General features: G+C 29.1%; 2 protein-coding genes and 1 long non-coding RNA gene across 5 annotated transcripts in view; 2 read left to right on the forward strand and 1 right to left on the reverse strand.

Moving 5' to 3' along the window:
* Positions 1 to 1,411: 1,411 nt before the first annotated feature.
* On the forward strand, positions 1,412 to 8,848 carry LOC107445010 (uncharacterized). The gene is made up of 6 exons (XM_071187863.1): positions 1,412 to 1,575; positions 3,178 to 3,285; positions 3,397 to 3,504; positions 5,062 to 5,166; positions 7,429 to 7,630; positions 8,832 to 8,848. Exons 1-6 carry the CDS (start codon positions 1,456 to 1,458, stop codon positions 8,846 to 8,848), a joined length of 660 nt encoding a protein of 219 aa, XP_071043964.1. The 5' UTR covers positions 1,412 to 1,455.
* A 2,611-nt stretch (positions 8,849 to 11,459) lies between these two features.
* Positions 11,460 to 14,583, forward strand: LOC139424955 (uncharacterized). The gene is made up of 3 exons (XR_011636105.1): positions 11,460 to 11,762; positions 12,671 to 12,791; positions 14,414 to 14,583. It is a non-coding gene; the product is annotated as an uncharacterized lncRNA (long non-coding RNA).
* Positions 14,584 to 20,451: 5,868 nt separating this feature from the next.
* LOC107445053 (uncharacterized) overlaps positions 20,452 to 24,246 on the reverse strand; it is a 43,414-nt gene continuing 39,619 nt past the window's right edge. For all 3 annotated transcript variants that reach the window (XM_043048738.2, XM_071177301.1, XM_016059372.3), the window contains one exon: positions 20,452 to 22,302. In XM_043048738.2, coding sequence (XP_042904672.1) covers positions 20,686 to 22,302 — 1,617 coding nt within the window. In that variant the 3' untranslated portion in view covers positions 20,452 to 20,685. The remainder of the gene's footprint in view (positions 22,303 to 24,246) is intronic.

Below are 24,246 nucleotides of genomic sequence, written 5' to 3' on the forward strand. Positions count from 1 at the left end.
TTGTTAAATTGAATTCTCAACTATTTCAGTATGAATATTTTGCATGGTATAGGTATAACTGCACAATTTTTTCAACCAATTTCTTTTTTATAACCAATTTCTTTGTAAAACCTGTATTAATTTCTTTTAAATTGCTCAAACATTATTATCTTGCTATTTTCTTTACTTTGGATAAAGTAAAAAATTTATTTAAGAATTGATAAAATATTTGGATAAAATTGCTTATTGTTTAGTTAGTCTGTACTAGTAGTGTACTTTAGTTTGTGAAAGAATTAAAAGGAAAATTAGAAAAATAAAAGTATAATGATAAAAAAAAAGTTAATAAAAGCTAAAAAATAAAGATTGTATAATTAGTCTGAGGGTTATATTTGTATTCTCATATTATCTCATTGACCATTTTTGTCAATAACATGTCATGGTAATTTTGCTATCTTTCTAATTTATTTTAATATAGTAATTGACAATTAGAAATTGCAAATATAATTTATTGCAAAAACAAGATATTTTAATTTGAACCATTTCCAAATTTGGTGAAAATGGATAATATGTAAGTACCCTTATTTTCATGTAAGTTTTGACATCAAGAGTTATTTCATCATACAATGTCAAAGAACCATTTATTCACTCTTGGATATATTCATTTATTCATATTTTTAGAAAAAAAAGTCTCCACAGTGAATATGTAGAAAATTCACCTTAAAAAAGTCCTTTTAAGGTAACCGTTGGCTTTTCAGATTAGCTGTCAGGTGACTAACTTAAACAACACATATGTTATCAGGATTAGGAAGGAAAAAAAAAATTATTTTTTTCTTCAAGACAACCTAAAACTATTTTCTCTTTTACTTGTCTTTATGTATGAAGATATCATTATTACATTAATGAAATTATTTAGCAAAATGCAATTGAAAACACTAGTATCATTCAGTTTTTTTTTTTAAAATAAAATTTTTTTTTTTTTTTGTCTGGTAAATCAAAACAAATTTTAATATAAGAAAGCATGAAATATTGCAGGCAATACATTTTTCAATTGAAACTGTTTAGAAATATTAGAATGATGAAAAAATAAAAATAGCAAAGTGAGTGGCTTAAATAATGAGGTACATACAGGGGTTTTGCTTATACCTTATAGTGTGCTAAACAATCCAAAAATCATAGATTCAACGTAAAAGCATATCTATACTTAATTTGATGAATATAAATTTTTATATAACATCAATTTGTCCTATATGCTGATGCATAGTATTTTGGAATGGAAATAAAAGAAAAACAATCATTCCAAAATTATTAAAAATTGCACCAAACATGTAGAATAATTTAATATTAAGTATTCCTATTTCAAGTATGTAAAAGTATTTTTTATATACTTTTTTGGTACCACAACATATTAATTATTACTTCCTTATGTTTGCAGATGCTATTTCTCTGAAAGTTTTATAATTGTATTTTTAAGAAGATATGGGGAGGCAGCGTAAGAAGCGTTGTCTTAAAACTAAGAAGGAAGATGTTGGAGATGGTACCTATGAGTCTGAATCAGTATTGAATAGTGGTGTTGCAAATTCTTCTTCTGTTAATGAAGTAAAACTTCAATGTATTTCTTTGAAAATATTTAATTATAATTTCTAAGATCTGTTTATTAGGACAGCAAGTTTGTTTGTTTTTTTCTTAGTGACACCAAGAAAAAAAATTATTTCAGCCATTTTTATTTCTTGTTTATAATTCTTACCTGATTTGTTATATGTAAGGAATGTGAGTTAAAAGGCCTCTCTCAAGCTCTTGATACCAATCGCTGGTCAGGGGTGCTATATTATGGTGGTTTGAATCAAATGAATGGAATCTCAGACCAATGGACCACTTTTAATTTTGAGCCTTGTCCATATTTCTTATCGAAGTAGAAAATTTGTGCCTTTGACCAATTCTTCATCTAAGAAAATGATGTAAAAGGTTATAAAATATATTTATTCATCAAAACTGCTTGATTTAAAAACTTGACAAAGTGAATTATTTAATGTATGATAAAGTTTTTAATTTATTACAATAAGCTTTTCCAAAAAAAATTCTATTTGTTAAAAAGTTATAGCTTAGCCATTTCTGAATGAAATCCTCTGTTGTTTATGCAAATTCATCAGAGTTTTTCTTGTTTAAACACTTTTTCACACGGTATAATAATAGGAAATAGCATGGAATATAAATGGAACTACTAAATAGCAAAATAAGAAAACTGGTTTTGCTCGACATGCAATGTTTTATGTCATTAATCACCAGAAGACTATTTCTTTCTCTGCAATAAATATCGATAGTACTTGTTCGATTGAGACTTCCAGCTGTAAATACTGCCTTACTTGGACAACAATTTCGTGAGAAGAATTATCATGGCTGTTAGATGAATTTATGGTTCCATAGTATGTGTTCCATTGATGTTGGAAATAATGTCTTACGTAGGCTTAGGCATTGTTGGACTGGGAGCATGAGACCCAAATGGAAACTTAAAAACAAGTTAGTAACTGAATAACGAAATTAATAAACTGATATTAATTTCGTTATTGGGTTGCATAATTTACAAAAAAGTAGAAATTTTAAATTTTTTTTAAGCAAGTTAAATATTTTAAGTTTCATTTTAAAAACTTTATTTTTTAATTCATCTAGTAAAACTTCTAATCTAGAAATTCGAATTTGTTGTAACAAGTAATAAAATTATTTTTGTTAGTCTGTTACAGCATTATCTATAAAATAGCAGGAAACAAGTTTTTAATTTTATTCTGTAATTTGTGAATACGAAGTTGAAATGTCGATTTGCATTGAAACATTTTTCTTTTCTTCTATTGAGGGGCCCTCAAGGCCTGAACATTTGTTAACGCAGACTTTATATTTTCATTACATTAGGATGTTGTTTCCTACAATTTAAATAGTGGCGTGTTTTTAAAATACTGGTTTACAGGAAATGCTGTCTTACTTGGGCAATAATTTTGTTAGAAGAATTATGATGGCAATTGGGTAAAAAGTTGTAGTTGAATTTATAGAGCTATCAGTAAATGTTCCATTGATATTGAAAATAGTAGGTATATTACCTAGAGGTCATAGTTTCACAAAAAATTACCATTTAATAACTTATTTTGTGGTTACAAAATTATTTTACAGATTTTTTTTCTTTGACTGAGCTAATTTTTATTTTCTTCTTAGTCCTCTACAAAGCTGGTGTCATCCAAAGACATTTATAGGGTTGATGAATCTCCTTTGAACTCAGGTTCTCTGAGAACAGCCTTAAGCTCTTCTCCAAGAGGAACTCAGGTAGGTTACACATTTTTTTTTCTTCAAATGGTGAGAAAAAAATTAAATTCTTGAAATTTCTTGCATAAAGGCATTGATTTAAATGCATTCCTAAAAGTTAGTTTTTATTAGCCCCCTACAACAAAGCCAGATGCATCGACAGACGTGCAACGCATTGAACCTATGGATGTTTCCAATGCAGAAAAGGAATATTCCTCAACTACCGAAGTACGAATGCAAGTAAGTAAGGTCTTCATAATATTTCAAAAGAATTTTATTTATTTATTGTTCTCTTTACGTTTTTATTAGTGATTAAGCTTGACAAAATTTACTTATGGATGTATATGAACTTGAGCTAGGATGGTACAGTGGTTAAGGCAATGAGATGTTACTGTGGAAGACTGGGGTTCTATCTTTTGTTATGGATTGAAGCCCACACAGCTCCATATCAATGAGTACTATCTTGTCTGTGAAGTAAAGACAGCCAGTGCATATTGCTGACCACATTGTAGTACTCTGCATCATGTCATTGTGGAGCATTAACTTCCATGCCCTGATCTGCAATGAGCAGTTGTAGGAATGTTTCTTCTTAATATGGTCTTTAAATACAATCAAGGTAGGCATTTTGTCTAAAAAAAACCTATTTCTTTCAGAACACTAGAAGAAACCGAAAAAAAAACCCCAGAAGAAGCTATTGAAAATGAAAGAAACAAATGATGATCAAAACAATTGTTTCACTATAGCTATTGTAGGAACTTAAATTTTAAATTAAATTTAATGTAGTGTCAGAAAGTAAAAAGTTTTCATAACTGTTTTTCTATTATTTATTTTAGTTGTATACAAAATTGTGTCGTTATAATTTATGTTAATAATTGTTAATTAATTTGTGTCTCAATAGATTTTAATATACTCATAAAATTAAAGGATTTAAGCATGACAAAAAAACAAACATATCTAAATGCAGGCAAGTGGTAATGAGATTTTTATTGTTCAAGAACCAATAAGATTAAAAACTTGTAAAGATTTTTTCGAAGAATCAAAACCAATCGAAATAAAAGTGTAAAGATTCTTTAGAAGAAAAAAATTATGTACTAATCAATAAAATAATTGAAATTTTTATTTCTTAATTCTTTCTTTACAGCCTGTATAAAAAAAATTGAGTTATTTTCAGTTTTTATAATGATTGCAAAGGTGTTAAAAAATTTTATGTGTTGAATTCTTAAAAATGTTTATTTTAATGGAAAAAAACTTTTATAGAACAGTTGTATTTCATTTTTGAAATCCTGAAAAGAGTTCATTCAGGGATGGCATTTCATCCAAAAGAAAACTATTTCTTTTTGGAAGAAAGTAGGAAAAATCAGAAGAGTAGAATGAAATGGAAGAAACTAGACAAAATACAAGGAACTAAAATTGACTAATACTATTGTTTGATGATTCAAATTTAACACAAAGGAGTAAAAATTGTTTTTAATAAATTTTTTCTACTTTGCAACTATATTTTCATATTATTTTAATTTTATACAAAATTTTAAAATTTTTATGACTTAGAATAATTTATTTTTATTTGTATCATCCTTATTTTCCTAAATAAATATGTACACTTGTCTCTAGATAAATATGTACACTTATATCTGGATGAATTATGTATACTTACATTATTTTCAGTTTCTAACTTTGATTCATAAAATATTTAAAACTGTTATGTATGATATTTCTTTTTTAGAAAGGTTTTTTTCCATTTGAAGGAGTTCATTATATGTAATACATTATTTAAAATTATTTTTTGTCCCTTTTTAGCGTACCACTTTAAAAGTCCATATTTCAAGATGTATTCGTCGCAGAACATGGCCAAACATAAAGAGAGAACCAAAAGAATTTAAAACTTCACCTGAAGATCTTTTGGTAATATTTTTTCAATTAATATTAATATTTTAATTGCAAAGTATTATAAATTATGTTTTTATATGATAAATTTAATCACAAGTTTACCACTACTCCCAAATGTTTTTCTTTTCCCTCCAAAGTCTGTTTTTTAGAGTAATGTCCGTTTTAGTACTCTTTTTAATTTTTTGGTCCTCTTTTGAATAATTTGAAAATTAATATTTTAGTAGTCATTTGAATATTTTGAAATGTGCCTTACAATTGAATAAAAATTTTGATGCATGCTAACTTTGCATGTCAAACCCTCTCCCCATCGTTCAGATCATTTAAAATATTCCCGAAATTCAAATTGATCTCTTCATATTATTTATTTAAAATGATTTTAAATCAAAATAACAATTCATTAATCACTGAAATTTAGAAATGGTATACTGAGGGGTCATTCAAAAATCAGCATTTTTTTCCCCATTGAAATGTTTAGCTGCATTTGAAATTAGAAAAACTCTTTCATTAAGAATATTAGATTCTTATAAAAAGTTATTAAGCAAATTGCATCCATTAAAAATAATTTTTAATTTAATTTATATTTTATTTACTATAATTCTTTCAAAAAGAAATTTTTTTATGATTATATTAGGAATTTGAAAAATATGCTTCTGAAGTTTTATGTTAGATCAAAAAAATTCAGTTTTTCTTTCCTTCGTAATTGTTGTGGCATTATTGTAACATTTATTTGTAATTCTAAAATCGTGAATTTTGCACTCTAGAGACAGTCCACTAATTGTACAAAGTATTAAGGCATCTTATTTATCTTAGTGGACACATTATTAGCAAATGCTGTTAAAAATGTTATATGATTTCGAAGTTTTATTAATCACTTTACCATTGTATTTAAAAACTGCTTCATTAAAATCAGGAGAGCATGGAGGGGAAGGCCCTTGCAGTACCCATGCAATACTACTACCATAGTGGGATTCAGAGTAAGACTTAATAACATACAATGACATGCCATTCTCAATCCTTATGATCTGCCCTACCTCCTCTAGAAGTTACTGCAATATTTTTGAGACACCCTGTATTTTTTATAATTATTATGCACCCGAAAAAAGGGACCACCCTGAATAGTTTTCGATCTAATGATGGTATCTTCATATTCTAGAATTGAATCTTAATGGCTCAAGGGGAGGACTTCAACTATGCTAATTATTAAGTGCAGACCATATTTTAAGTTATGAAATCAGACACAAAAACTTAGTTTCTCTAAATAAACACCTTTTTTTCGACAGATTCGTCTTTTTGATCCCCAAAGCCACAATCTGGAAAATATGGTTCCCATAGTTTTGGGTCAGGAGAGCACTTCAAAATTTGTATCCTTTAATGTTAATTTTACTTTTTGCATATTTTGTTGTATCTTGAAAACTTTCTAAGTGAATTCCAAAATTTTTGCACACAATTATAAAATTCGTTTATCCGAAGATAATTCCATGCGAAAAAAAATTTTTAGTAAAAATTTATTCTTATTTTATTTAATAATGGTCAAACCTATTTTTAATTGTAAGGTATAAAAATTTTTGCGTCATTTTAAAAATTATAATTTTACATGAAAAAATACAAAATTTGAGCAAATTCGGTCAAACAGTTCCTGAGAAATCGAATTTTAAATATATGACTTTTTAAAAATTCAAATTCTAAGAAACTATTCAACTGATTTTGCTCAAATTTTGTATTTTGCCATGTATAATTATTTTCTTTAAAATGAAGCAAAAAATTTTATACCTTACAGCTCAAAATGTTTTGACCATTATTAAATAAAAAATAAATTACTACTAAAAGTTATTTTTTTGCATAGAACTATTTTTATATAAGTGAATTTTATAATTGTGTGCAAATATTATTCAATTCACTTAAAAAGTTTTTGAGATATAGTGAAGTACGGAAAAAGTCAAATTAACATTAAGGGGTCAAAAATGTGGAGGGCTCTCCTGATCAAACTATTGGGACCATATTTCCCAGATTTCTCTCTATATTATAGGAATCCGAATCCGTCGAAAAGAAGGTATGTTTATTCAGAGAAAGTACGTTTTTGTGTCTGATTTTGTAACTTAAAATATCATCACACCCTCAAGTCATTAAGATCGAGTCCTAGAACGTGAAGATCCGATTATTAAATCAAAAGTTATTCACGATGGTCTGTTTTTTTGTTCCTAGCACACTGTACAAAAGTTTGTTGTTTTACTATATTTATAATAAAATCTTTATTTGATTCAGAATATTTATTTTCAGATGACTTATGGTGTTAATGCTTATCAGTTTTGGGCTCGAAACAAAAATAAAGATATTACTAAAGGTAGTAAAAGGTATAAGGAAGATATCTTAGCTGTACCTCTGCACCAGTGGAATAAAGTTTTATCTTCTTTTATTCAAACTATGACTGATCCTAATGAACGTACCCTTTCCGGTGGAGCAATACTGTACATTGTATTAGGTAAGTTTTCATTTTAGAACATTATTGCAATGTAATTTGAAATCAAAGCATTGTATTAAAAAATCTTAGAATCATCTTTTGATATAGAGAATTATGTTTCTCATACCTAGAAATATCTTTCTAGAAATATATTTTTACATCTATCTAGTTAATATACAATGTAATGTGTGGAGACGTAATATATTAAGATCTTGCTTTATTTTTTTTTTTTCAAATTTTGATGTTTGAAGCGTTTTGAACAATGTCTTAGCTATTCACTACATTGTTCAATAAAATCACCAGTCACATTGTTTAAAAAAATTGAAATGATATTGCCTGCAGCTGAAGACACCCGTTATACACAAATCATTATGTAACTTAAATCGTTCCCTAGACTATATTTAGGTAGAGGACTTCGGACCATGGTCAGTAATGGCCAACTTTTATCAAGTTATACCAAACAAAAATAAATATTGAATTACAAAACCAAATAAGAAGTGTGCATTTTAACATCCTTAATTGCCTACTAATAAAATTTCCAGACAAAACAATTTATGTTGATTGTAAGTATTCAGTGTTATGCTTCAGATAAAATTTATGTGTAATTTTAAAACTTATGAAACGAAGAGGGAAACTTACAAAATATTCTGTGAGAGAATGAAAATATGTCTGTGAAAAAATGGAAGCCCTTCTCAAGTTTTTTTATCTCAGAGGATGAGAAGAATCTGTTTGGCAGCTTCTACTTGGATTATATTGCTAATTTCAAAACAGTAAATCTTAGTACATACTCCGAAATATTAATGTAAATTTCCAAAAAGAAAAAACAAAAAACCTACATTATTTTTCAAAGGAAATACGAGAAAACAAATTTAATTGGGAATAAAGAGTGAATCAATGTGGTTCTTCACAAAAATATTAAATTTTTTTATTTAGTAATTTATTTTGCTGTGTATATTGCAAAAAAAGGCATTATCCAAACTGTGTATAGTCAGCCAGTTGAAAATCATTGCCTTTGAAGCTTAAGTTTGGATTTTTTTCATACAAAAATAAGAGAACTGGGATTTATTCTTCCTTCATACTTTTTTTTTTTACTGTCAGAATTTCTGCAGGGGACTAAAATGTGACTATTTGCAGCTTCTTCGATTTTCTTTTTCTTGCCTGAAAAAGCAACTATTTTTGCCCCAAATTGACTGTTAAACAACTTTTTTTGATTCATTTCTAGCAAAGATCTTTCAATAATACATCTTGAAAATATATCTGGGAAAATATTTCCCTTTTTTTCCTCCATCTCCTCCTTCAGCACCTTTATACCTCATTGTCACCGAAAATGTAATTTTCAACTGGATTTAACAAAGCGTTTTAAATTTTTTTTCTGAGGTTAAATTTTATTTATTTTTTTATTCTATCAGCAGTAACAATTGGATTTAACAAATTGTTTTTAAATTTTACTTTCTGAGGTTAAATTTAATTTGTTATTTTTTATTCTGCCAGCAGTAGTTTTAGATCACATGCTATTTTTCTATGTGCATCCTGTTACGTATTTTTTGTATATATGTAGATTATTTTTTAAAATAACCGATATACAAATATTACTTATAAAATATAATTGATGCACTATCTAAAATGAATGGTAAGTAAATGTCTATGTCCCCTACCGGTATTTTTAATTAGCGGACATGACATTTAGACTACAAATTTGGTCATTCATTTCGCTACTATTTTATAGTTTTAGGGCAACTATTTTCACTGTTGGGCTATTCAGGGATGGCGAACCAATGGCACGCGTGCCATTTATGGCACCCGACACAATCTTTTGGGCACGCTACCGATCACATTTGTTATTACACTATAAATTGTTATTACACAAATGTTATTACACTATGAAGCATATGAAACAATTAAATTAAAATTCACAAAAACACACAAAATAATTAACAATTATTAATAAAAAAATTAACAATTAATGCTAAAAAAAATTAATAACCCTAAAAAACAAGCTAACAATAAATAACTAGNCCATCTGTGTAAATTTTTACGGCGTCACTGGGAATCTCGCCTAAAATTTCCAAAGCTAGCTGCCTAAGTTCAGCTGGAATAAGATCTTTCTTTGTGACCGGAGCAGAAAAGTCGAAGTGGAAATGGACTCGGGGGATTCCCTCTGAAGGATTCAGACAAGATTTTAAGGAGTGGGGCTCAACGTCTTCAGAAGGCAAATGCAGAAGTTCAGCATGACTGAATGGACTGTTTTTCTTCAGTCGCTGTTTGTTGCGCCAGTTGTTAAGGTAAAGAGAGGTTCTATTGTGCTGACCATAGCTAGAAAGTTTGTTGAAGTAATTGGTGAGATTAGCCTTTCTTCTAGTTTGGAGGGGTTGAGGATCAGCCTCAAAGAGGACTATTTCCTTAGGGCAACTACGTCTGAGTCCAGTAATTATTCTTGCAGCACTTAGTTGGACCCTTTCCAATTTATCCAGGTTAGTGGCAGAAGCACAGGAGTACACAGGAAAGCCATATTCCAGGATGGGTCTAATGAGAGACAAATAGGTATCTCTTAACGTGACAGCATCGGCTCCCCAATCTTTGCCCGCAATATATTTAAGTAAGTTTAATCGTTTTCTGCATTTTGAGACAATATGTTCAATATGTTTGTTGCTTGTCCATTCTGGGTCTGAGACGTATCCGAGATAAATTGGATGCTTTTAAGCACTTTTTAAAAACACCCAATGAAAAAAGCACCTTGAAGGGTTTTTAAAAATCGCAAGTAAGCACTTTTTAAAAACGCTACGCACCCAGTTCTTTATATGCAAAAGCTGTTACGTGCAATAACCCTGGTATAGCATATTTAGTGACTAGACTATTTTAACTACAATGAATTTCAATTTACTCCTTTAACTTAAAATATTAAATTAAGTTTTAAAAAATAAATATCTATAATAAACCTTTTCTTGTTATGCTTACAAAATAATTCTGTTGGCTTTCAAAAAACAAACACCCTTAATTTTCTCCTTATATAGTAATCTCACAAGTTAGCTTTTGATTTATATTAATTATTCCCACTATTTAAGCAAATATACGGTAATTCTAGTAAGTAACCTGGGTCCAAAAGTTTGCTGATCAAGAGACATGGCTTCTAATGGATTCTCAAAATCAAGCATCACCGGTTATGGTTAGCTGTACCACTATCAGCCTGCGATGGGGCAGAGGGAGTGCAATTTTTGGTGCTGTTTAAACTGTTCTACCATTAAATGCTAAACGTGTACAGATCGTCGATCTGACAAAAGCAGGGGAGCAATCCCCTTTGCAGAAGATTAGAATTGTGATGGCGTGTCTTCGAATCATCCTCAAGGATGCTTTCTAGGTGGACTCATTGTGCAGTGCAATGCAAATAAAGTACTAATACTCTACACATAACTATATAAAAATATTTCTTTTAATTTTTTATCAACTTATGAATGAAGGCTTTAGAATACCATTCAACAGCAGCATTAAATAAATTTGATTTATTTCACTATTAGCATACAAGATAGGTCGTTGGTCATGTTGCTCCCTTTTATTATATGGAATTAATTCAGTTGCTGATAAAAGAGGTCCATTTACAAGGGTAATCAATTTGACAGGTTTCACTATATCTCTTTTTAATTACATGTTACTTAAAAATTAGCTATTATCAGAAAATTTCTTATGGTAAAAAAAATCTCTCTTATTCCTTTCTTTTATATAGCTCTCACAATATCTACATGTTGCAAAGTTTTGAATTATTTTTTCTGTTTATTTTAAAAAATATATATATATATATTGAAATTATTTAACTATCAACTGTCTAATCTGTATAAAAATGTATTATTCTTTTGAGTATTATTTTATTTTTAGGTTGAACATTCTTGCTCAATGTGTTCGTAATAATTCTTTTGTTTATGTTTAGGTCGATCTCTCTCTCTAATCGAAGAGGAAACTCTGTGGCAAGCTGGTCAGCTAGGTGCTCATTCACCTGCAGTGTTGCTATCATCGATTTTATATTTTAATACAAAATACTTCAAACTAAGGAGTGTGAAATCGCATGCAAATCTGCGATTTAAACATGTTTTTGTTTATGACTTAACTAATGCTGCTGGAAAAAGAAGCTCAGCCATAAGTTTTGAGCCAGAAGAAGTTATAGGTATGTTAAATACATGCAGATACAGAAATTGTACAAGTTTAAAGTACACTTTCTACCTCATATTTAACATAAGACAAAGTGCAAGATCGTACCCCCAAGATTGCCGAGGGCTTAGTCAAATTGTAATATAAAAAGAAATTTTTGTAGTATTTTTATTAAAAATTGTGGGAAATTCCTTAATTTTTATTTAAAATCTACAATTTCGGCTATAAATATTTCTAAAAATTCTTCAAAATACGATTTTTTTTGTGCTTTGAGGAAGGGGACACAACAAATTTCATCCTGTACCCAGAGTTAATGAAATTTCATTCATATGCCATTAGTAAGACTGGGATATTGATGATGTCAGTATTTTTTGTCCCTTTTAAGGCTTGTTTAGGGATTTTCTGTACAGATATATTTTCATTTATGTGCTTTTTTTAAAAACATTTTATGTAATGTTTTTTAATATTTTAGTGTACATTTTAGAATTTTTATAGCATTGGCTCATTTTTTTATGTGAAATGTTTTTGCTTTTAATATTGCAACTCACAATATTTCATGTAACCTTGTTTTCCCTTTATGTTACTTTTTCCTTACGTTAAAATTTTTAAAAAATGTTTTTTATTTAAATATTAAAATATGAATAAAATAATAGCATTCGTTATTTATGTTTTTTCAATCAAACTTAAATGAAAGTTGTAACTCAAATTTTTTGTTGTTGTTGATATTTTTAAGACGCTTTTTAGGGATTATTTAGGTTATCAAATTTCAGGCTTACTATCAGAGTAAAAGTTTTTCTTAAACTATACTTATTTGTTTGAAACACTCTTTTATATTTCATTAACATACTTAGAACTTGCTACTAGAAGAGATCATATGAGTAAACTTAAGTATCAACAATAAAACATTGATAAATTTGTTTTTAGATTTAACAGATGAAAATAAAGAGCCAGAACCTAAACAAGATGAAATATTATATGATCAACAAAGCATTGAAGATTCAGTTAGATGTCCGGTGCAACTGTACAAATTTTATCTTTCGAAATGGTAATTCATTTTATTTTATTAATACACGATTTTCATTTTGTGTTTGTCATTATGTTTTTCAGTTTGAGAAATAAGGAATTTTTATTTCTTACTCATTAACATTTAAAAAAAATGTACGTTTAAAAATAGAATAAGCTTAGAGCAATTATAAGATAATTAAATATTGAACTCCATTTGAAAAATGAGTACATAAAAAAATACATGTTATTCTGTCTGATCAATTACAGGAAAGACTAAGAAGATGCATATAAATGTATGGTTTTTTGCATTGTGCTCAGGAAATGAGAGAATTTTCGCTCATCAAATTTCAAAATTAGTTACTAATTTTATCAAAGGAGGACGCTGTTCTCTAAGTTTTAGAAATAACCTCACCATTGGCAAAAATTTGGCACAGTCTGGGGACAAACTTAGCAGATGACTGTGTAAATATTTCAGTTAGAATGGTAATGACTTATAGCAGAAAACATTGGTTTCAATTTATATATAATCAGCAGTTCTATATCTGTTGATGAACTTAGTTACTAATTTTAAAATTTGATAAGATCATTTCTGGTTTTCTAAATAGAAAGCATTAACTGGTACATTTTATTTCTCTCTTTTTATTTCCCTTAGTTAATAGTTGGTCATTTTTAGGGTAACTTGGTATTGTAGTGTCATAAAAAATCATCATGAAAAGATACAAAAAGTTTTAAAATTTAACCATTTAATTTTTTTCTTGTTACATACCTACATTCGTATACTTTTTCATTTTCAGAACATTGTGCTTTTAAATTTCACAATTCTGAATAAAATTTATGTTTGTTTTTGTATTAATAACTAAATATATGTTTTAATTTTTCAATGATCAGGAGTATAGTTTAAATTTATTTTGTGTATTAAAGCAAACTATGCATTTGTTTTAGATGCCTTATAAGAGTCTAAATATTATTTTGTTTAAACACAGGGTGACCAATAAATTCTCATACATTTTCAAATTTTTATTATAATGATACAACATAAATCATGCAAAAACTTTTTGTATTGAATCAACGTAGCAATCATTAAGTATCTTCAGAATAATATTGAAATTCTATTGAGTTCCTTTTTAATATTGAAAATGTTTTTCGGCAAGGAGTCATAAAAAGAACCACAATTGTAACAAAGAAAAAATAAGACAACAAAGAAACAATAAGATTGTTCAAAGTATATTATACAGCTTTTTTGTCTTTTAAAGAAATAAAAAATAAAGTAAGTCTGTATGAGCTTATATTTTTTTTTCTCGAGCCCACTTCTTACTAGTACTTTGTTTTAATGAGCTAATATTGCAGTCAGTTTTCACTTGTTATAAGCAAGTTCAACTGTAGTTAATTAGAATTTGCTTCAAAATCATTACATATCTTAAAATATTTCTTTTTCAAATAAACTTTCTACCAAAATATCTTATCACAGGAATTACTTTCCCAGTTGAAAATTCCATGGTTCTTCGGACTTGTACCCACAAAAAAAGGAGCATTAAAAATGTGTACAGCTATTAAATAGTTATATAATAAATATGTGTTCTTTGATTAAAGATTTCACCACATTATATGTCATTTCAGTAAGTAGAGCTAAAATCAGAGCTATTTTTTTCCTTCTTGTTATAGCCCTAAATCTGTGAAAGGAAAAGAAGATAAGGTTTATCTAACACCCATAAAAGGTTGCAGCCCGGATTCAGATTATTGGTACTCATCAGAACCTCTTCCTGAAGTTAAAATATTTCGTATGCTTCAGTATTTTCGTTATGTTCAAGAAATAAAACAATTTTAAAAATCAATTCACAGAGATCGCTTATTCAATGTGTTTTGCGTTTTTACACACAAATTATTGTACAAATAGTCCTAATTGTAAGTGCGGAAAAAAGGACTACTCTTAATAACTATTGGCTTAATGATTGGATGGATCTTTCATGTAGTATTAATATTCAATCTAAATAGTTCGAGGGGGTGACCTCATGTATGGTAATTATAATTAATTAATGCNGACTTGGCGAATGTAACATTGGCGAATTTCAAAATACGGTGCCAAAGAAGTGCCCGGGAGTCGACAATGTGTAAAGTCGCTACTTTTTTACCCCGGCTAATTTAGATTTGACTTCCAAAATATAGCCCTAATCTGGGAAATGTCCCAATAGTTTGGTTAGGAGAGTGGCCCAAAATTTGGACCTCTTAATGTTAATTTTATTTCTTACGTATTTCGCCATATCTCGAGCACATTTAAAGTGAATTAAAAAATTTGCACACAATTATAAAATTCGTTTGTCCAAAGATAATTCGATGCAAAAAGTTAACTTTAGTAAATATGAAATATTTACCCCGACCTGCCCCAATTTAGGGCATACGGGTAAATGTTTATTAAAATCAAGAAAAACAAAAAGTAACATTACAGAGTCTGATGGCAACAGCAGTAAAATAATTAAAATACTCCGAGAGTCCCGCCTTATAGTGCCGAAGCCGACGGGGCTTCCCTTATAGTGAGCCAAAGATACAAATGAAAAATTTTACAACACATCGCAGGAAAGTACAGTATGACATACAATGCATCATGTGCAGGCAGTACATAGGATTAAAACGAGTAATATTACGGAGTAAGTTGGGTCGCTAAACCAAAGCGATCATTAACATTGTGACAGGATATAAAGGACACAAAGTATAAACTGTTGATGTATTCAAGAACAGTAAAACATAAAGTGAACTATTAAAAAAAATGTGTACCTGAAGTAAACATAAGAAAACATTAAAAGGTCACAGGTAAACGGAGGTCCCAAGTTAATATAGGTCAAAGAACCAATACAGTCGATGACAAATTGACAACAGGTAAAACAGAAGAACAAGGCGTAAGGAGCCAAGAAAATCTCAAATGTAAAACAATAGGAGGTGAAGATGTAAAGTGGTAAAACAAACAATTATCAAATACAATTAAAAGGCGACGCTAAAATTTGCAAAGCAAGGAAAGGCAATGTAAATAAGCCAATTAAAAAGCACAATGTAGTGAATAAATAGATTAAAACAGAATTAAAAAGCGAATGAGATAGATAAAACAACAAAACGTTGTCAAAATAACGGGAAGCGAACAACTTTAGTAAATATGTATTATTTTCTATTATTTGATTAATAATAGTCGAAAAAATTTTGAATAGTAAGGTATAAAATTTTTGACATCATTTTGAAGAATGTTAATTTACATGGCAAAATACAAAACTTGAGAAAAACCTTTCGAATAGTTCCTGAGAAATCGGTATTCTAGAAAAGTCGTATTTGCCTCTATGAGAAATTAAAATGAATGAAACATAAAGAATTCTTTATTTCAAATTTTATTTAGACAGTTTTAAATTGACAGTAAAAAATTTTATTCTGTTAATAGGAAAATAATGTCAATTAAGTTTACAAAACAAACAATTGTAAAATATCAAACATTGTGAGATAGCTAAGATCTTTATGATATTTAGGTACAGAAAATAATAACAGATCAACCGAATATTACCACAACATGTTGTGTCAGAAAGAAAATTGAAAATAACAAAAATAAAACAATGTAATATCAATTTCATTTTTACTGTAAAAAACCAGGAGTAGGTATAACAAGATAAAAAATAATAATCTCAATCTTCCATTTTAAAACATCGTTAATCTCAATTGGGCAAACCATATATAATTTCGTTATTGCACAAAAGGAAAAATGTAACCTAATAAGTTTAAAACTAGTGGGATTAGGTTTTCATAGGAAATCATAGTAAAAATATCTAAGATATGGTTATTTTCATTTACTCTTTAATATGGAAAAAGAAATAACTGCCCTTAAATTTTTAAATCGAAAAGTACGTTACTCTACGAAAAAAAAGGTTAAAACAATAATTAAAAACCATTTTTTTATCATTACCACTTTTTATGTTAGCATTGTATTTGTTAAAAGTAAAATTTAAAAAATAAGTACACAAACAGGATTATAACTGTAAATCAAATATCACTCAGCTCATCTTCGTTCCATTCTAGCTCTAGAAAAAGGAATAAGTTCATTCAAGCATGTAGAAATTTCAGACAATAACATAATTTTTAATCTTGATAAAACTTATTGTATTGGAGTTAAAAAAAAATCGTTTATTTATTTTAACGATTAATAATCATAATTTAATTTTGAAGTTTAAACATATTATAGTATTAAAAACATCATCCAACTTGGTTAACTTTTACCAATATTTTTAAATTCATTCTAACACTAATCATTTGAATATCTTGTTATATCAACTTTTAAAACATATGGCACATTTAAGAAAGCTAATTGCCTTTAAAGACAAATTTTGTCATAAGGAGCATTTGCGTATTTTTAAAAATTACTGATTATAAGGAGGAAACCTTGCACAACATAAATAGTAATAGACTTAACAAGAGTTGAAAATTTCTCAAACGCTATAACAGACAGGTCCATTTTTGGACTATTAGTCCATAATTTTTTGAATTAATCAATATGTTAATTACTAACGGATTATATTAAATTTTTTGATAAAAAAAAGATTCAAAAATAGGACTAGATTAAATGAATAATCCCAAGAAACAAGAGAAAAGACACACTTGATATTATAAAAACTTCATTTGCTTCAAAAACTTATAAGGGCGGTAGAAGTGACAGGTTTTGAGGGTTAAAAATAGGCGCCGATTCTCAAGACTCGCTGCGTGAATATGCCGCGTTTCACGTTTAGCGTGTATTGAAAATGGGTTTCAAAATATGCTGAATTTTAAACGCCTTCATAAGTTTTTGTAGAAAATGAAAATTATATTATTTAATTACGTATTATAATACGTAAAAGTGTACTCATAAAAATAAATCGTCACAAAAATAATACGTAAAAAGTACTCATTCTAAGACAGCAACATGACATTTTATAACAACATACAAACATTTATTCTTAAAAAATAAGTGAGTACTATTCAAATTGAAAAATAAGCACGTTTTAAGACAATCTTAAATACACTTCAAAATGCACAATTGTTTATGCAAGACACAAATTTAACATGTAAACGTACAACATATCAATGCAAAAAATATCAATAAGGACCATTAAAGGATGGATGCCAACTCGTAGAGAGTATTATGTATTACTGTACAGAAAATACTTAGTACCTCTTCGCATATTTATACATATCAGGCATATAGCACAACAACCAAGGTACACCATGCCAAAAAACTGTCAGATCACTATGTTATTTAATGCACATTAAATTTTTGTTAGGATTGCAACACATAAAAATTATCGCAATAACTAAAGGCAATTTTTATATCGTTTGAAAATTATACAGGTTATTTATCAATTGATTATTAAGTGGGATTAAAGTTTATTTTTATTGTATTAGATAGTTTTTAACGCTTTTCGATTTTATTTTTTATCACTTTATAAATATTTGAAACCTGTTTCTTATACCGTAATAAATTTTAAATTCGTAATGAGGCGTTAATAGAGACATATTTGTTTTAACAAGTTGGACAAGATGTACCTTATTCGAAATATACTGCTATATCACTATTTATTAATGCAGGTAAATGAAATAATTCAACATTATATACATTTAACAATTTTTGCTCCAAAAATATCATTATACGGAATTTTACAATTGGTATTATTTTTAGGAATACCTTTTTTTTTTATCAAGAATATATTTTTCCAAAATGAATGTCCTAATTTCGTTGGTGTTCTACGCAACATGTAATAGGTAAATGTACTAATTAACGACGTACAAACATTTATTGTCCTAATATCATTTTTAAAATACATTGTTCTAATTTCGTTGGTTTTCTACGCAACATGTAATAGGTAAATATATTAATTAAAGATGCATAAACATGCAGGGGTGATATGAGCAAGTTCTGAATAGAAGCCAAGAAATGGTGCTGGAAGTCTAATCATCATCATCAGCGTTTCTACGAAAATAAAACTACTGACTGACCACAACAACGTTATCACAATGGTGGATTGGTCGCGTATTTACCGCAGAAAACGCACTTTCGTCTTGGCCACTACGATCCCCAGATCTCAACTTATGCGATTTTTTTCTGTAAGGGTTCGTAAAATCTCGCGAGTATGTGCCACCAGGTCCAACGACCACGACTGATTTGAAAACACGCATCACAATTGCTATCGCCATCAGATATGTTGCACCAAGTTTTTCAAGAATTACTTTTCAGACTTGATGTATGCTTTTTAACAAAATAAGCGGATATTGAACAATGAACATTTATAAAGAGTACATTCGAAACTTGCTAATGTTGCTACTGCGTGTGTATTACATATTTAATGAATACATGTATTACATTTTGCGTAATGTACCTATGAAATGGGGGCATTTATTTCGACTTATTCAATACATTTAATTTTACGAAGATAAACAAATAAATACATGTTAGAAATTGCAAGAAATCTACTAAAAACACAGAAACATTCATCAATTTAAGAACATTCTACCAGTAGACAAAGAGGAATTTTTAAAAAAAATCGGACATTTGGACTTTACCGTAGCTTTGATATTCTTTTATTTTATGTAAGGAATTAAAAGCTGCAGAGGTTACGAAAATTCGTAGCAGTTGGCGTCATTGCAGTACTTAAATCTTCACGTCAAAAAAATTAATAAGAAAATATTCTTATCACATTTTCAGCATCTGGTTTACTGTCTCGTTTTTCCTTGAATTGTGAAACAAGTCTTCTTTGATCTTGATATAAGAAATTCGGCCATAAAGTATTACCTCTAGTAAATTAATTATAACTACTTAAAATTGTCTCGTAAAGTTTAGTTCGTAAATAAAAGTTGTGATCACACACGATTAATAAACGCACTCCTCTATTCCGCTAAAAAAAAAAAAAAGAACATTAATTTATTACGTTAACTGATAAAAAATAAAAGTTTTTTCCCTTGAAAACGTCACTGATTTGAAAACTTAATATAAAAAGAATGTAAGATGGTCCTTGTTTAAAATCCTAGCAATTTGGCGTAAATTCCGTTAAATTGAGACCACATCGTTTCATATTGTAACCAAAGAACTGTGATTGCAACCTGTCCATATTTGATAGTAATTTTTTAAGAAAAAGTTGATTTTTCAAAACGAAAAGAAAAAAAAAGAAAAACGTTGAAATTTAAGTTTTAGAATATATGATTAAAAAAAAAATTAGCACTGTTTATTTTCAAAAAATTTTAATCTCAAGAAGGCTTCAATTTTTTTGGTTTTGCCGAAATTGGTCGTCTGTTAAATACCTGTAAGATATTAACAGCTCACTGTGTTCTGCTGAAGAAACCATGATTTGAATTTAGTTATACCGCTCGTCGACAGATAGCGCTGCTGAGTGAAGAACTCTAAAACAATGTACTATTCTATTGCATATCAGACCATTATAATCGAAATATTTGTGCCGGTTGGTTATAAGCTCAGGCGGCATGCATTGTTGCTTCAAATGGTATTTTTTTTACAAACTTAGGTTTTGCAGCCATCTATGGATGAACTTAGTAACTAGTTGGGAATAAATATCTTTAAACAGAACGCTGTGAACTGTATATNAAATCGTAAATTCGGTGTGAAAAACTTTTTTGTTGGTGAAAGTATTGACGAATGATTTTTTTCAACAGAAAATTATATATATATATATATATATATATCCTTTTGGTTTTATTTTATTTTTAATCGTATCTCATTTTTAGAAACACGTGCTTTCATTTTAAAAGAATTAACTCACGAAATAATAATAATAAATTGCGTGACTAAGAAATTAAAAGGTTATTTTTAGTTTTACAAAATGATTCGCTTAGAAAAATTCTATTTTATTTTAACTTTTCGCGTGAACTATTTCTACCAGAAGTTGGCACAATACAGAAGCAAAATATCCTATTGAAATAGGAATCTATTCCACAAGCGATGGAAAATGGCAGCAGAACCCCTCTCGGGTCTCCGTGATCAAGCATTTCTTGCACACTTCTTTTAAAAACACGATATCATCATCTGCATCACTTTCCTTCAGTTGAAATTCCTTCTTTACATTTTTTAAAAAATAGTCGTCATCTTTTTCTGCTGAAAATTTGATTAAACTACCAAAAATATCCTCATTTATGCTGCTTTCATTTTGTTCCGTTCCATTTAAATAGTTATCTTGGTATTCTTTTGCACTGTGCTCGTCTAAACACGCCATGTTTCTATCTGTATCACTTTCTTCTTGTTCCATTAACTCATATTCAGTCTTGATTACATCGCTTTCTTTTTTCACAAAAATATCCTCATTCACGTCAATATCCATATCGGTATCAGTAACTTCATGTTTCTCTTCTTCTTGATGGAAGTCTTCATCTTTTGTTACAGGGAAATCAATAGTCGTTTGCACGTTAAAATTACCATCGCTTTCTTTGTTCTCTATTAATTGCTCTAACATATTCTCATAACCTTTTTCAACACAGAAATCGCCAACAATTACAGGTTCTTTTTCAGAGTTATCAGTAACCCTTTGTTTCTTACCAATTACAGGGAAATCAATAGTCGTTTCTACTTCAAAATTAGCATTGCTTTCTTTGTTCTCTATTAATTGCTCTAACATATTCTCATTATCTTCTTCAACACAGAAATCGCCAACGATTAAAAGTTCTTTTTCATTGTTATCAGTAATCTTTTGTTTCTCGCCAATTATAGGGAAATCAGTAGCCGTTTCCACGTTAAAATTACTGTGGTTTTCTTTGTTCTCTATTAATTGCTCTAACACATTCTCATTACTTTTTTCAACACAGAAATCGCCAACAATTACAAGTTCTTCTTCAGCGTTATCAGTAACCCGTTGTTTCTTACCAATTACAGGGAAATCAATAGTCGTTTCCACGTCAAAATTAGCATCGCTTTCTTTGTTCTCTATTAATTGCTCTAACACATTCTCGTTATCTTTTTCAGCACAGAAATCACCAACAATTAAAAGTTCTTTTTCAGTGTTATCAGTAATCCTTTGTTTCTCCCCAATTACAGGGAAATCAATAGTCGTCTTTACTTCAAAATTACTATCGCCTTCTTTGTTCTCTATTAATTGCTTTAACATATTCTCATTATCTTCTTCAACACAGAAAGCGCCAACAATTACAGGTTCTTTCTCCGTGGCATTAGTTACCCTTTGTTTCTCGCCAATTACTTCTTGTGTAATTAAGTTTTCTGTAAGGTCTGTTAAAACGACGGAACACTCTGACAACTTAACTTCACAAACATTTTCAATATTTATATTAAATGTATCACATGTCTTAGGCTTGTCAACTTCAGCAGGTTCTTTCTTTATTTTTACCACGGCGGGTTTTTGGGCATCAAGTAGCCCGAATGTACCAAATAGACTATTAGATCTACCGTAGACTTTCGGCATCTCTATTTTAACATTCATTGCAGAATCATCACAGTTGCTTCCTGGAGAAATACCCATACTAGAAGAAGCGGTTTCGCCAGCAGTAGTAGTTTCAGTTTTTTTCAATTTCGGCCCCCTTTTCTTTCGTTTTGGCATCTATTTCAAAGAAAGAAAGATAGATATTAAGATGAAGCATTCAGAAATAATAAATACAATTAAAGCTCAATTTTTTTTTAAAAAAAAATAGAATTATTTTGATGCATATAAAGAAACTTATGTGAAAGTTTTAAAACTTCAATAACTTACTGTAAATCTTTTTTTATCGTCACACTTTATCTCAACTGTTTGTAACAAGGAATAATAAGGATCAAAAAGCATTTTGAAACAGATAAAAGAAGATTAAGCATAGCGATTACAGATTTGTAACGTAGGTAGAGCACATAATAAGAGCATAGCAAATGCCGTTATACGCCGCTAGTGGTGCCTTCCTGTTATGAGCTGGCTGCTTATGCATATTTAAACCGTTCCTTTTGTTTATATTAATATTATGCATGTTTATAATTATTGTTAAGAATTGTATTAAAATAGACTCAGATTTAGCCATTGCGCCGTAGTTTTTAGTTGCCAAATCATTATATTACGATAAAACAGTTACATGAGAGCGAAGGGTGACTTTCTTGTTTTTTCAGTGGCGCTATCTAAGGCTAAGACTACGATTTCAGCCACACATACGTCACAGCTCGTTTATAGGACGTACCCATTTATACAGCCACAGATCGTAATTTTGGCCTAAATCAGAGAACGATAAATCTTAAATTTAGTACCCCCAGAGGTATGATTTGTTATGGGAACATGGAGGACTTTGCAACCTGACAGATTTAACGTGCACCAGTCACCATTTAATACAAGGGGAGCCTTCCCCCGTCGGGGATCGAACTCAAGATCTATTAGACATGGGCCCAACGCCCTACCAACCAGGCTATCCCGTTTAAAAATATTTTGCTATTAGGCAATTATTTGGCAATGTTTAGTTGTTAGCTGTGATTAGCAAATATTCAAGAGATTTTCGGTTCGATATCAGAGGGCAGGATATGAAGCCTGAAATCTGTAGTCTCTCGCAAAATGTAACGACTGCAGGAATTTTTTTCAAATAATTATGCTCACAGCACGCGCTTTCGAACACGCGAGTACATGACCCAACAAAAAAAACGATAGACATCAGTACGCCATAACAAATAGTGATTATATCCGTGAAAATCACTTTTTTCGTCTGATAGAAAGAAAAAATAAAAACCTAAGAACTTTTAATAAACATGATGAAAAATAAGCACTTTTAAGGAGTTATAAAAAAGGAAAACCAAAAATAAGCACCTTTAAGCGCTTTTTAATAACGCTACGTGTTAGAAATTGTGCCAGAAAGCTGAAAACAAAGATGGCTTGTAATTTTCTTTGTTCTCTCAGCTTCATCCTAATAGTAAATTGAATTTTCACGATTCTACTACACTACTGCCTATCCAATTCGAGACCTGTTCTTTCTGTCATATTTTGATAATGTTATTCATTTTTCTCGCTTACATACAACTATGCTGTTCTTAATGCATACCCTCTAATAAATTAAGTTTTAACACAAATTTAATAAAAAACAAAACATATAATAAATGCTTGAAGCACATTGCATATTCAATAATCACACCTAACACAATTAACCCTCAGGAATACTACAAAAGCTTAAAATAAAAATTATTGCAAAAATAATACTAACCCAGAGATTAATTTTAAATTTAGTTACTAATGAGTCAAAATTTCTTAGCTATAACAGTGAAAAATCAAAATTGATTTATTTTTTAGCTATGTGCATAAAATAGGCTTTTATAAGTTAAGTCACAAATTAAAAAATAAAAACAGATTCCCATTTATGAGCAATTGATACTTTCCTCAACTTATTTCTTAAAGGGGAAAAAAAAGAAACAAAACCAATAAAGGTAATTAGATAAGAATATTAGGTATTATAAGAAATAGTAAGATTTCCTATATTATGAAATTTGTTTATCCAAAGATAATCGCATGCAAAAATTACTTACAGTAAATATTTTGAATTGT

Source organism: Parasteatoda tepidariorum, chromosome 2 (assembly GCF_043381705.1).
Source record: "Parasteatoda tepidariorum isolate YZ-2023 chromosome 2, CAS_Ptep_4.0, whole genome shotgun sequence".
Classification (NCBI taxonomy): Eukaryota; Metazoa; Arthropoda; class Arachnida; order Araneae; family Theridiidae; genus Parasteatoda; species Parasteatoda tepidariorum.

Coding starts and splice junctions, on each gene's coding strand:
- LOC107445010 (XM_071187863.1), top strand. CDS start 1,456: ATGGGGAGGCAGCGTAAGAAGCGTTGTCTTAAAACTAAGAAGGAAGAT. Junction 1,576..3,177: donor ATTCTTCTTCTGTTAATGAA/GTAAAACTTCAA, acceptor TTTTCTTCTTAG/TCCTCTACAAAGCTGGTGTC. Junction 3,286..3,396: donor CTTCTCCAAGAGGAACTCAG/GTAGGTTACACA, acceptor AGTTTTTATTAG/CCCCCTACAACAAAGCCAGA.